Raw genomic sequence first — 14,609 nt, 5'->3', positions numbered from 1 at the left:
GGTGCGCGGTCTTCAGTAGTGGTGGCACACCGGCTCAGTAGTTGTGGCTCACGGGCTCTAGAGCGCAGGCTCAGTGTTGTGGCGCACGGGCTTAGTTGCTCTGCGCCATGTGAGATCTTCCCGCGAACCCGTGTCCCCTGCATTGGCAGGCAGATTCCCAACCACTGTGCCACCAGGGAAGTCCCTAAACATTCTTAAACTTGTCTTTGTGTATTCTTAAAGTTGTCTTTACGTATGCTTTAAGTGAAGTAACTAAAATCGTGAGATTTGGTAAGAACAATACAGATATTAAATGAAAGAGAATGTAATTCTGACATTGGAAGTCACCATAACGTAAGTTTGACTACTTTATTCAGTGACAGTAGAGCAAGGCCAAGGCATTGATTATCTGATGTGGCATGTGGAAGATGTACTGGACCCTGGTTTTACAAAAGAGTTGCAGATTTACACTTCATGCACAAATGTATTGTGGTAGACATCCTTCTATAGTATCATTTCTCTCCCTTAAGACTTGCTGGATGTACTCTGATCTCTCCTGGATGACTGTTTCATTCTTTTGCACAATATTTACTGTTAACATATTGTGCATATCAAGGTGTATTTTGAGACCAAATCAAGAAATCATCCTGAAACTTAGCTTCTTAATGGAGGAAAATCTGATTATCAGCCTTTGAAAGAAGACTTAAAAGATGAATGGATCAAAAGCAAAAATCAGCCTTTTCCTAGCCTGTTCTAGCTTCCTAAAAATTAATAAGTTTTTGCCAGTAGCTTCATTCCTGACTTTTTGGCACCGTTTAAAATATTAAATATTATTTCATACTTTAGCACATTTATCTATTCAGCTTTAATGCTATTAGCAGTTGTAAATTTAATTTTTAATTTTTTAAGCTATAGTTAGTGCATGGACACGATACAAAGAATGCCCAGTGACTGAATGCCCAGATGCCCACTACCAGGTTAATACATCAAGCACTCCAGCACAGTTAAAGTCTCATGTGTACTTGCCCACCTCAGCTGCATCCTCCTGCCAGAGCGAAGGGCATCTTTCCTTGCAGTTCTTTATACTGCAGATGAAAAGATCCCTAAGCAACAGATGGTATTATTTTGCATAATCTTCAGTTTGATATAAGTGTCATGTTCTTGCCCATACTTTTATTTCCTCAGCATTATTTTTTACAGTCAGTCATTCATTCCCTTCTTATAGTACACTTGCATGAATTTATTATGTTATGAAGAAAAGAAATTTTTTTACTTTGAAGCATATTAATGTTATTTGTAGCAGTTTTATTGAGGTACAATTTGCATATCATAAATTTAGCCATTTAAAGTGTACAATTTAGCAGTTTTTAGTATATTCACAGGGTTATACAGTCATCACATAAGCCCTTAGCAGTCATTGCTCATTAGCTTTCAAACACTCCTCCCCTCAACCCCCATCCTAAACAACCATTAATCTGCTTTTTGTCAACATGGATTGCCTGTTCTGGACATTTCATATGAATGGAACCATACAATAAATGGCCCTTTGTGAGTGGCTTTTTTTCAGTTACCATCATGTTTTCAGGATTCATCCATATTGTAGCCTGTGTCAGTACTTCATTCCTTCTTATGGATGAATAATATTCCACTGTATGGATAGGCCATATTTTATTTATCCATTTATCATCAGTTGATGCCTCTGGGTTGTTCCCACTTATTGACTGTTATGAATAATGCTGCTATGAATATTAGTATACAGTTTTGTGTGGACATACGTTTTCATTTCTCTTGGGTGTATACCTAAGAGTGGAATTTCTGGTTCATCTGGTAACTCTATCCTTGACCTTTTGAGGAAAACTTCTGGACTATTTGCCAAAGCAGCTATGCTATTTTACATTCCCATCAGCAGTATGGGAGGGTTTCCGCTTCTCCACATCCTTACCAGCACTTGTTATTGTTTGTTTTTTTTGATTATAGTCTTCCTTGTGGTATGTTGTGGTTTTGACTTGCATGTCTCTGATGGCCGATGATGTTGAGCATCTTTTTATATGTTGATTGCCCATTTGTTTTTTGTTTGTTTTTATCTTTCTGCACATTTTAGTGAAGTAATTCATAACTACTGATTTTATTAGGAGATATATGTTGATGAAAGTATCCCCAAACCATCACTCATGAAGATCATTGCCTGCTATTTTTCACAAGAAGTTTCAGCCTTATACATAAGATGTTTACATATAACAGAACTGACATTACCACAATACACATCAGTATTTATAGTCACAATATGGACATAAATGTCAACATCTATCAAATAATGATAATTAGATATCTATGTGAATGTCATTTTCCTTGTATTTCCTTCTGTTAGACATACTAAATAATCAACTAATTATAAAGTAATGGGACAGGCAAAATGCCAAAAACTACTTCTAGTTATGAATTAAGGAAAATACAGTCATGATAATTGATTGCCCATTTGTATGTCTTCTTTGGAGAAATGTTTATTCAGATCTTTGCCCATTTTAAAAATTGAGTTGTCTTTTTATTGAGTTGTAAGAGTTCTGTATATATTCTGTGTACAAGTCTTGCATCAAATGTGTGGCTTGCAATTTTTTGCTCCCATTCTGTGGGTTGTCCACTTTCTTGATGTTGACAACTAAAGCACAAAATTTTTTAATTTTGATGAAGTCTAGTGTATCTATTTTTTCTTCTGTCCCTTGTGCTTTTGGTGTCATATCTAAGAAACCATTGCCTAATCCATACTCATAAAGATTCAAAGATTCACTCTTATTTTCTTCTCAGAGTTTCAATTAAGGCTGTGATCTATTTTGAGTAATTTTTTTTTTTAATTTCAGTGTAGTTGATTTACAATGTTGTGTTAGTTTCAGGTGTATAGCAAAGTGATTCAGTTAACACATGTGTGTGTGTATGTGTATATATTCTTTTTCAGATTCTTTTCCATTATAGGTTATTACAGGATACTGAATATAGTTCCATGTGCTATACAGTAGGTCCATGTTGTTTTTCTATTTTATATAGAGTGTGTATCTGTTAATCCCAAACTCTTAGTATATGCCCCCGCTTCTTCCCCTTTGGTAACTGTAAGTTTTCTGTGTTTGTGAGTCTGTTTCTGTTTTGTTCATTTGTATCATTTTTTTAGATTCCACATGTAAGTGATGTCATATATTTGTCTCTGACTTACTTCTCTTTGTATGATAATCTCTAGGTCCATCCATGTTGCTGCAAATGGCATTATTTCGTTCTTTTTTATGGCTGAGTTTGTGTGTGTGTGTGTGTGTGTGTGTGTGTGTGTGTGTGTGTGTGTGTATACATACACACCACACCACATCTTCTTTATTCATCTGTCGATGGACACTTAGATTGCTTCCACGTTGTGGCTGTTGTAAATAGTGCTGCTGTGAACGTCGGGGTGCACGTATCTTTTCAAATTAGAGTTTTTGTCTTTTCCAGATATATGCCCAGGAGTGGGATTGCTGGATCATGTGGTAGCTCTAGTTTTAGTTTTTTAAGGAACCTCCATACTGTTGTTCTTAGTGGTTGCGCCAATTTATATTTTGAGTAATTTTATTATTTTTTTTAAAATAAATTTATTTATTTATATTTTGGGGGGCTGCATTGGATCTTCGTTGCTGCGTGCAGGGTTTCTCTAGTTGTGGCGAGCGGGGGCTACCCTTCATTGCAGTGCGCAGGCTTCTCATTGTGGTGGCTTCTCTTGATGCGGAGCACAGGCTCTAGGCACGCGGGCTTCAGTAGTTGTGGTGCACGGGCTCAGTCGTTGTGGTGTAGGGGCATAGTTGCTCCGCGGCATGTGAGATCTTCCCAGACCAGGGCTTGACACCGTGTCCCCCGCATTGCAGGCAGATTCTTAACCACTGCACCACCAGGGAAGTCCCAATGATCTAGGTTTAAATCTTGCCCTCTGTACAACATTGAGGCATGTTGTCTACATCTCCCAAGCCAAAATGGGATAATTGTAGAACTACTTCATCGTGTTCTTCTGAAAATTAATGAGATACTGCCTGTAAAGTGTTTAATATAGTTCTTGACACATAGTATATACTCAATAAATATTAATTTTTATTACCAAAACATAGATGAACCAAAGTTGTACCGGCAATCACAGGTTTCTTTTTCTCTGAGTCACATAAGAATTTTAGTTTTCCCATAAAAATGTCCATTCTACCCAAAGCAATCTATGGATTCAGTGCAATCCTATCAAAATTCCAATGGATTTTTTCACAGAAATAACGCAAACGATACTAAAATTTTATATGGAACCATAGAAGACCTGAATAGCCAAAGCAGTCTTGAGAAAGAACAAAACTGGAGGTATCATGCGCTCTAATTTCAAACTGTATTACAAAGAGATATTAATCTAAACAGTATGGTATTGGCATAAAAACAGAAACAGATGAATGAAACAACAAAGAGCCCAGAAATAAACTCATGCATATACAGTCAATTAATTTATGACAGAAGAGCCAAGAATATACTATGGGGAAAGGACAGTCTCTTTAATAAGTGGTGTTGGGAAAACTGAACAGCCACATTCAAAAGAATGAAACTGCACCACTGTCTCTCTCTTTTTTTTTTTTTTTTTTAATTATTTATTTTTTGGCTGCGCTTGATCTTCGTTGCTGCAAGCAGCCTTTTTCTAGTTGGGGCGAGCGGGGGCTACTCTTGTTGTGGTGCGTGGGCTTCTTATTGCAGTGTCTTCTCTTGTCGTGGAGCACGGGCTCTAGGCATGCGGGCTTCAATAGTTGTGGCTCACGGGCTCTAGAGCACAGGCTCAGTAGTTGTGGTGCATGGGTTTAGTTGCTCCGTGGCATGTGGGATCTTCCAGGGCCAGGGCTTGAACCCATGTCCCCTGCACTGGCAGACAGATTTTTAACCACTGTGCTACCAGGGAAGTCCTGCACCACTGCCTTATACCATACACAAAAATCAACTCAAAATGGATTAAAGATGTGACAGTAGGATCTGAAACCATAAAATTCCTAGAAGAAAACATAGGCACGAGCTCCTTGACGTTGGCCTTAGCAGTGATTTTCTTATTTGACAATAGAAACAGAGGCAACAAAAGCAAAACTAAACAGCTGGGACTACATCAGATTAAAAGTCTTCTGCATAGCAAAGGAAGCCATCAACAAAGTTAAAGGGAACTACCAAATGGGGAAAGTATTTGTAAGTCATATATCTTATGAGTTAATATCCAAAATGTATACAGAACTCATACAAGTTAAATAGCAAAAATACAATCGATTTTAAAATGAGCACAGGATCTAAATAGACATTTTTTCCAAAGAAGATGTAAAGATGGCCAACGGGTCCATGAAAAGGTCCTCACTAATTTTTAAGGACATTATTAAGGAAATGTAATTATTAAGGAAACGTACATCAAAACCACAATGAGGGGACTTCGCTGGTGGTCCAGTGGTTAAGAGTCTGCCTTCCAATGCAGGAGATGTAGGTTTAATCCCTGGTCAGGGAACTGAGTTCCCATATGCTGTGGGGCAACGAAGCCTGTGCACCACAAATAGAGAGAAGCCTGCCCGCTCTAACAAAGAGCCCACATGTCACAACTAAGACCCGATGCAGCCAAATGAATAAACAAGTATTTTAGAAAAACAAAACCACAATGAGGTATCTCACACCTGTTAGAATGGCTATTCTCAAAAATACAAAACAAGAAATAACAAGTCCTGGCCAGGATGTGGAGAAAAGGGAACCTCTGTGCACTATTGGTGGGTAAATTGGTGCAGCCACTATGGAAAACAGTATGAAGGTTCCTCAAAAAATTAAAAATAGAACTATCATATGATCCAGCAGTTCCACTTCTGGGTATTTATCCAAAGGAAGCGAAAACACTAACTCGCAAGATATCTGCATGTATATGCACACACACAATGGAATTACTCTTCAGCCATAAAAAAGAAGAATAATTGCCATTTTTGACAACATGGATGGCTCTTGAGGGCATTATGCTAAGTGAAATAAGTCAGAGAAGTTCAAATATTGTATGATCTCACTTATTTGTGGAATCTTAAAAAAAAGAAAGAAAACAAAACAAAACCCAGACTCATCAGTACTGATTGGTGGTTGCCAGAGGCAGTGGGTGCAGCAAAATGAGTGAAGGTGGTCAAAAGGCACGAACTTCCAGTTATAAATAAGTCATGGGGAAGTAATGTACAGCATGGTGACTGTAGTCAATAATACTGTATGGTATATTTGAAAGTTGCTAAGAGAGTAGGTCTACATAGTTCCCACCATAAGAAAAAAATTTTTAACTGTGTGGTAATGGCTGTTAACTAGACATTTTGATCATTTTGCAGTACATACATATATTGAATCACAGTGTTGTACATCTGCAACTAATACGATGTTACATGTGAATTATTTCTCAATAAAAGGAAACAGTGGTTCAATTTTGAAAAAATAAAAAGGAGGGGCTTCCCTAGTGGCGCAGTGGTTGAGAGTCCGCCTGCCGATGCAGGGGACACAGGTTCGTGCCCCGGTCCAGGAAGATCCCACATGCCACGGAGCGGCTGGGCCAGTGAGCCATGGCCGCTGAGCCTGCGTGTCCGGAGCCTGTGCTCCACAACGGGAGAAGCCACAACAGTGAGAGGCCCGCGTAACGCAAAAAAAAAAAAAAAAAAGGAGAATAATCTCAGTTTTCTTTTGTTTAGTATATTGCAGATAGGAAATACGGAAGAATGTTCAAAAGCATGAATAATTGTGCCTTATTTTCCTCATTTATAAGATTGCGCTAATAGTATGTACATCAAATAGGGCTGTTACAATGACTGAATGAATGAGTTTGTAAATAGTTTAGAACAGTGTCCAACTCACAGTGAGTACTATAGGTATGTTTGCCATTATATGAATAACAACATCAAAAGCCTTATTTTTGCCTTGCTCAAAGACCCTTGTGACAAATATTTAAAGTTTTATGCAATACACAATTGGTCCGTTACGCATATAGACTCTACTAAACATTAAGTACCTATATTGTGACTTAAACTCCCACTGTGTCCAAATGTTGCTTTCACCTTCTGCCGTCACCTTCTGCTGTCAACTACTTTATAACTATATTGGTGATGCAGTGAAGCTTGAGAAGCCCCTGAGATGTGTGGTGCTGCTTGTCAGGATACCAAGGGCTCCGGTAGTGAGAATTTGACAGTGGTCCGCCTTTCCTGAGGCTGAGGAGGTAGTTTGTCTCTCTAGTCTTGCAGCCCCTTCTGCTGCACAATTGCTCTTTAGCTTATTCTCACTGCCTAGGGCTGCTGCTTGGATTTATTCTCATTTCCACCATGGCTCCTTCTACTTGCTGCCCTTTTCTTCTCTTTTTCTTGTCATTTCCTTCAGCTTTTCCTGTTTTCTTTCTTCTGTGGAGTAGGGCATCTTAAATCATCATCAGACAGTAGTAGCATTGACTGCTTCTGGTCTGCAAACTTAAAAACCCCATCACTTATTTTACTAACGTTTTTGTCTTCTAGTCTTCTTGTTGGTGCTTCTGTTTTGTGGTTTCCGTTATGGGTTATAAGGTCTAACTGACCTACATGTCTAGCCAGGTCTCCCTTTGAATCCACCTACTTCAGACTTTCCAACTCACCACTTCTCAAGGTCAAGCCCGGGTCTTAGTCCAGCCGCCATAATGGTCTCTCTACACTCTTACTTGGCTTCCTGCAGTTCATTTTCCACAAAGCTGCTGTGCTCATCTTTGTGAACTATAAATCTTCTCAGTCTGTACCTGCTTAAAATTCTTCAGTGACTTCTCATTATCCTGAGAACTAAAAGTTAGAGTTCTTAACCTAGCTTTCAAGTTCCTTTATCATCTCGCTCCTCCTGGGTGAATTTGTCATTTCTTGACTCATCTTGTGCCCGCCAGTACTTTTCTGTTCCACAGCGGGGCCATCTTCTCCCTTTCCTATGGGTCTTTAAACATGCTGTTTCTTGTACTTAGACTATTAGTCCCTTTTCCAAACTCCCCCGCAAACCCCCAACATCTTTCACACTTTAGACTAGATGACATCTCCATTGAGAAGCCTTCTCTTTCCATGAGTTGCTTTTTGCCATGGGATCCTATAGCATTTACCCCAGTTTGTCAAGTGTCTGATCTCATCCAGATGGAAAGCTTTGGGAGGATAGGAACTACTTCATATTTCCATTCCTAGCACACACAATTTCTGACACATGGTATGCACTCAGTAAATATTTAACTTTTCAGGCTGGGACATTTTAGTGCTTGGATGGCTGTAGTTGTATTGTATAGACATTTTGTTATTGTTGCCTTGTAATGAAAACATTACTCGTAAAGTTCGAAAAAAGCCTTATTCAGTTTGTGCTCATGGAAAAAAATTGATTACTAGAGTTATTTAAAATATTTAAGTATAATTATTTCCTTTATTTAGTTACAGCCAAGTTCTACTTCTGAATCTATGGATCAGCTGCTAAACAAAAATAGAGAGGGAGAAAAATCAAGAGATTTGATCAAAGACAAAATTGAACCAAATGCTAAGGATTCTTTCATTGAAAATAGCAGCAACTGCACCAGTGGCAGCAGCAAGCCGAGCAGTCCCAGCATTTCCCCTTCAATCCTCAGTAACACGGAGCACAAGAGGGGACCTGAGGTCACATCCCAAGGGGTTCAGACTTCCAGTCCAGGATGTAAACAAGAGAAAGATGATAAAGAGGAGAAGAAAGATGCAGCTGAGTGAGTAAACCTGGAATTTAGCACGCCTGTTACTTACTTAACTTTTCCTTAAGGTGTCCAGAAGCCTTCCAACTCAAGAATCTATCTAGACTTTTAGACTGCTTTATAAGTAGCTCTCAACTTAAGAAAAAACTGGTCTAAACAAATGACGTCTTAAGTCATTTAGGTCATTGCATCCTATACTCTTCTTCCCTCCTCCATCGTTTTTCCACCCTGTGGCAAAAAAACCCTATGCATAAATTAAGAATGGCTTATTTATAAATGTACAGGGAGTTGAAAAATCACTGGCTTTGGGACTGATATCCCCTGTATGCTAGTCAGTACCCACCTCCTGGCTGTGCTACTCGACTAAGAACTTACACTGCCAAGAAGAGAGAGAAGTCTCTGGTGCCCCTACTTGGAATTCAATGTGTTTTCCATCAAAAAAAAAAAAAAAAAGTTTTAGTTAATAGATTTGTTAAAATAGAATTAATTCTGCACATCCAATATATTATCAATTAAATGGGCTTTTGTGGGCTAGTCTCGGAACCTAACCACACCACCATTGATTTATTTGTTCTGGGTTCCATACAACCCAGTTACAGATGAACTTTTGGAATGCAAATATTGGTAAGTCAAGGAGCACTTATTCTTAATTTGAGGCAAAAATTTTTTGTTAGAATCATGGTTTTTCCCAAGATATTTCATATAGGAAACAATTTATCACATAAAAAATACTGCATGCTAGACAATTGGTATATTGAGGATTGCTTTTATGGATATTTTATAAGGGGCTACTGTCTTTTCAGTTTAAGTTTTGTTGATTGCTTTTGAGAGAACCATTCGTATTACACTTTTTAAAAAATTTGTCCTTTTTTGGCTAGTAATTATGTATATGTGTGTTTTAATTAAGAGAGTTAGTGATATTCTAGTGAGAATTGTTTAAATGTTTAGCAATTTAAAAAAAACTGTCAGGTATAAAAGACTTTACAGTAGCATAAGTTCCATGCAGATTTCACTGGGCTTTATTTTTTTTCCGGTGTAGGCAAGTGAGGAAATCAACGTTGAATCCCAATGCGAAGGAGTTCAACCCTCGTTCCTTTTCTCAGGTAAGTTTTTCTCTCTCTTTGAAGTAATCTAGCCTCTTAAAAAAAAATTATTTGTAGTCATATTCCCTTTCCCATTCCTGCCATCTAAATTCAGTTATAGTATGCTAAAACAACTTTTAGTTTAAGTTCTTTTTTCTTCTGTAGTCATTAATGAATATTTTTGAGCCATAGGAAAAAATGCTAGTTTTGTCATCAATTAGATGTGGTCTGGGGCAAATTTTTTAGTCTTTCTGACTCAGAATTTGAAGATGGTTGGCCAATGAGGCTCTCAGGTTCACAGATATACAGTTATTATTCTACTGACTTTGTAAGAAGATGTGTTTATTTTTTAATTTTTAAAAACAGTCTCCAGTTCCTTAAAAATCATCACTGCTGTTTTTAATAGCATTGTTGATTAATTGGTAACATTAATCAAGCAGTAATACTTGGTTATTGGTAACATAACCAAGTATTTTTTTTCTTTTATTTGAAACGTGGAAGTTTATTTTCTGTGAGATGTTTTCATTAAGAGGTACTGCTTATCAACAGTGAGTAAAACTGAGAAAGATGGGGGGAATCAGTTCTCAAATTGCAGTAATGGTTAGCTTTTCACCTGAAGGTAGTTGATTTTTGTTTTTGTAGCCAAAGCCTTCTACCACCCCAACTTCGCCTCGTCCTCAAGCACAACCTAGCCCATCTATGGTGGGTCATCAGCAGCCAACTCCAGTTTATACTCAACCTGTTTGTTTTGCACCAAATATGATGTATCCAGTCCCAGTGAGCCCAGGAGTGCAAGTAAGTCATAGAATTTGGTGTTCATTTACCCTCTCTAAGTTATTTGTATTTGACACCATACACTCTGTAGGTATGCAGTGATTTGAGGCAGTGATGGTATAACAGAGGTATTTAAAAAGTGGAAGCTTGCAGTGTGGTGTGTTGTTAGTTTAAGGACCTAAATCTGAGAATGTTTCTGGTAAGAAATATGATTTAGATTTACTGTAGTTTGGGGTTTGTCCTTTTAGCTGTGGGTGTGATTTTATTTTTTAATGACTCATAAAGAATCAGGAAACCTCAGAGCTAGCTCTCTAGCAATATGCAACTAAGAGAGAGTGATAAAATACATTCTTACTATCTTGAGAGCCTAATCTTCGGTTTTTGTTTTTTTTATTCCCTTAAGCCTTTATATCCTATACCTATGACGCCCATGCCCGTCAATCAAGCCAAGACATATAGAGCAGGTAAAGGTGAGAATAATCCTGCCTGTATTTGCTTGTAGTTTGCATGCTGCATGAATTAAATAACTCAGTTTATAATGAATAAATATTTGTGGTTCAGTTTTGACTTTCAGTGAAGCTGTTCATTGACTTCTGTTGCTCAACGTTACATCAGGTATTTAGATGCATTTTTATGAACAAAAACAGGAGGAGAAAATACCCATCAGTCGTGAATTTCAGGATCCTCTTCACAAAAAGTGATTTAATTTTGAAGTTTTCAATGTTAAATTTGGAAAGAGGGTTCGCTACGTTAATTAACTAGTTGCTGACGTTCTTATTTTATATAATATATGATTTTTTTCCCAAAAATTTAGAATTTCTTTTTGAGCAGAGATGGCTCACTTCAGAAACCATCAAAATGCTATTAGAGAAATGTTTCCTCATCTTTAAAATGAGAGTGTTGTATAATCTAGTATTCTCTGTGTAGAAGAGCCTTCATAGAAAAAAAACACATATTTATCTTAAAAGGAAATTTCTTAATGCTGAAAAATGCTAAAGGGTTCCCCTCTTTTGCCATTTAGGTAATTGAGAGCAATTATTTGCTATAATTTTATTGAGAATAGAAAGTAGAATGGTTTATATAGTAAAGTCATTTCTCAGTGCCCAGTAATTAGCCCCATCACGCAAATTTCACTCCTTTTTTTCTTTTCCATTATAGTTTATTGCAAGGTATTGACTGGAGTTCCCTGTGTTGTCTGTCTCATATATGGTAGTTTGTATCAGCCAGTCCCAGGCGCCTCATGTGTCCCCACCGCATTCCCCTTTGGTGACCATAGTTTATTTTCTGTGTCTGTGAGTCCGTTTGTTTTGTAAATAAGTTCGTTTGTGTCATATTTTAGGCTCATATACATGATATCGTATGATATTTGTCTTTCTCTGCCTGACTTCCTTCACCATTAGTATGATAATCTCTGGGTTCATCCATGTTGCTGCAAATGGCATTATTTCTTTCTTTTTTATGGCTGAGTAATATTCCATTGTCTATATACCACATCTTCCTTATGCATTCATCTGTTGATGGACATTTAAATTTAAGTTGCTTCCGGGACTTCCCTGGCAGTCCAGTGGTTAAGACTCTGCGCTTCCAATGCAGGGGGCGCAGGTTCAGTCCCTGGTCAGGGAACTAAGATCCCACAAGCTGTGTGGTGCAGCCAAAAAAAAAAAAAAAGTATGATATCCTTTATCTTTCCTTAGAACACTGGAACCTATTGGAAGAACTCTACCTTAGATCATTTAAAGTTGTCTAGTTATAGGGTTAGTCTTATTCTGAGGACCTGCCATTTCATTTCTACATACTTTTTCATTTCTACATACATACGTGTGTATCATATATAAAAGTATGGACATTTTTGTTAGATAGCCAGAGTCTGTTATCACACTTTATAAAAATAAACAGTAATTCCTTTTTATCATCTAATAACCATCATAATCAGATTATCCTGACTGGGCCAAGAATATATTTTTACAGTCCGTTTGTTTTGAATACGGATCAAAATAAGATCTTCACATTATTATATTTGTTACATGTCTTTGTAGTTCCCCTGCTGTTTTTACCGCTGCTGTTGCTTTGTGGCAGAAACCAATTATTATGTAGCATGTCCTGTATTCTAGATTTGTCTCTTTACTTCTTGTGATGTCATTGTTTACATTCAGGTTTAACTTTTTTACGGGAAGAGATAAGAATACTTGATAGATATTTGTGAGTACTCTATATTGGATCATTCGAGAGCTGTACAATATCTGGTCCTACTTTGAGTTATGGTAAGATTTATTAAGGGCTCAGGTGGTGATAGCCTGATCCTCCCCTCCCCAATCGTAAAGATTTCTATTAGTCTTTCATCTAATTCATTAATGATTGATACGTAACATCACCTTTTCATTGGGCTGTGGTTCTCAAATTTTAGTGTACATTAGAATCACTTAGAGAGTTTGTTAAAAACACCAATTGCTTGGCCCCATCCCCAGAATTTCTAATACAGTAGTTTGGGGCATAGCCTGAGAATTTACTTTTCTAGTGCAATTTATAAAAAAACCAGTTCCCTAGTGATCCTGCTGGTACAGGGCCATACTTTGGAAATCACTGTAATTAGGAGTTTGAAAACAGCGATTTCTCAATTTCTAGTATTTCTTCTCCATTTATTAGCTAGAATCATTCTGTAAGGGACTGTTCTTTTTAACAAGGGCTGTTTAGGTATCCTGAAATAGTTTGTATGGGAAAGTTATGAATACATGGATTTTCATATAATTTTATATATTCATTGTATTTCAGTCAATTATTTTCTTTTTGCTGCTCCCATTGTCCCATCTTTGATCGATGGTAATCCCTTCAGGTTGGCTCCCGTGTCCTTTGGGTACTACTCATTTGTCTCTGATAGCTTCCTTTCTGCTACAAATTTGATGTCTCAGGCTAATCTTCTTCTGACTTTAGACCTGGATCAGTAATCCTCCAAGCAACCCTCATTCTCTTTGCTGGGAAATAGTAATTAGAAACCATTTTCTGGTCATTGGATATATTCATTGCGATTGAGTTAATAATATCTGTCTTTGAACAAATTACCACAAAGCTTAGCTGCCTAAAACAACAAACATATATTATTTCACTTAGTTTCTGAGGGTCAGGAATCCAGGAGCTACTTAGCTAGGTGGTTCTGCCTTAGAGTCTCTTAAGAAGTTGCAGACAAGATGTTGGCTAGAGCAGTGGTTTTCTGAACTGGGGCTGGTGGATCTGCTTCCAGATTCAGAGCTGTTAGCAGGATAGTTCTGGTTATACCATGACAGCTGGCTTCTCCCACAATAAGTATTCAGAGAGAAACTGACCTAAATGGAAGCTACAGTTTGTTTAACAATCTAACCTTGGAAGTGACGTATCTTAACTTCTGTCATTTGCTATATAGATCAAGCAGAGCAAATCTGGTGCTTGTGGGAGGGGACTGCATAAGGGTGTGAATACCAGGTGGCGGGATTGTTGGGGGCCATCTTAGAGGCTGGCTTATTTACATTTTCCTATAATGTGTATTAGATGTTTCCAAACTATTTGTTGTCTAACTCCTGGACTACAGAATAAAATTTAAGATTTCTTTAGTTTCTATTTCACTAAGAATTCTTTAAGTGCCAATTTTCAGAGTCAGGAGTTGCTACCCTTGTTACTTCCAAAATACCATTTTCTATAGTCACTGAGTTATGTTAACAGTTTGACACATAGGTAGGTTAATCTGATTGAGTTCGTTATCATGTGTAAGGATAGTTTTTTTAATTAATTTTGTTCTTTATGTGTGAAATATATATTTTCAAAGTGGAAATTACATAAAAAGATTATTCAGGGCTTCCCTGATGGTGCAGTGGTTGGGAGTCCGCCTGCTGATACAGGGGACGCGGGTTCGTGCCCTGGTCCGGGAAGATCCCACGTGCCACGGAGCGGCTGGGCCTGTGAGCCACGGCCGCTGAGCCTGCGCGTCTGGAGCCTGTGCTCCGCAACGGGAGAGGCCACAACAGTGAGAGGCCCACGTACCGCAAAAAAAAAAAAAAAAAAAAAAAAATTTTTCAGAAAAGCTTTCT

At 37.8% G+C, this 14,609-nt stretch overlaps 1 protein-coding gene across 15 annotated transcripts in view; it reads left to right on the top strand.

Annotated features, from left to right (window-relative positions):
* Positions 1 to 14,609, top strand: part of ATXN2 (ataxin 2) — a 131,626-nt gene that overhangs the window by 76,875 nt on the left and 40,142 nt on the right. For 12 of the 15 annotated variants that reach the window (XM_024758607.1, XM_024758600.1, XM_024758596.1 and 9 more), the window contains 4 exons: positions 8,412 to 8,713; positions 9,738 to 9,801; positions 10,423 to 10,575; positions 10,958 to 11,024. In XM_024758607.1, coding sequence (XP_024614375.1) covers positions 8,412 to 8,713; positions 9,738 to 9,801; positions 10,423 to 10,575; positions 10,958 to 11,024 — 586 coding nt within the window. The remainder of the gene's footprint in view (positions 1 to 8,411; positions 8,714 to 9,737; positions 9,802 to 10,422; positions 10,576 to 10,957; positions 11,025 to 14,609) is intronic. The other 3 variants (XM_024758604.1, XM_024758605.1, XM_024758593.1) reach the window with 1 other exon arrangement.

The sequence above is a fragment of the Neophocaena asiaeorientalis genome, unplaced genomic scaffold, assembly GCF_003031525.2.
Source record: "Neophocaena asiaeorientalis asiaeorientalis breed wild unplaced genomic scaffold, Neophocaena_asiaeorientalis_V1.1 scaffold77, whole genome shotgun sequence".
Classification (NCBI taxonomy): Eukaryota; Metazoa; Chordata; class Mammalia; order Artiodactyla; family Phocoenidae; genus Neophocaena; species Neophocaena asiaeorientalis.
Note: the sequence above shows the minus strand (reverse complement) of the source record. Positions and strands in the feature narration are given on the sequence as shown.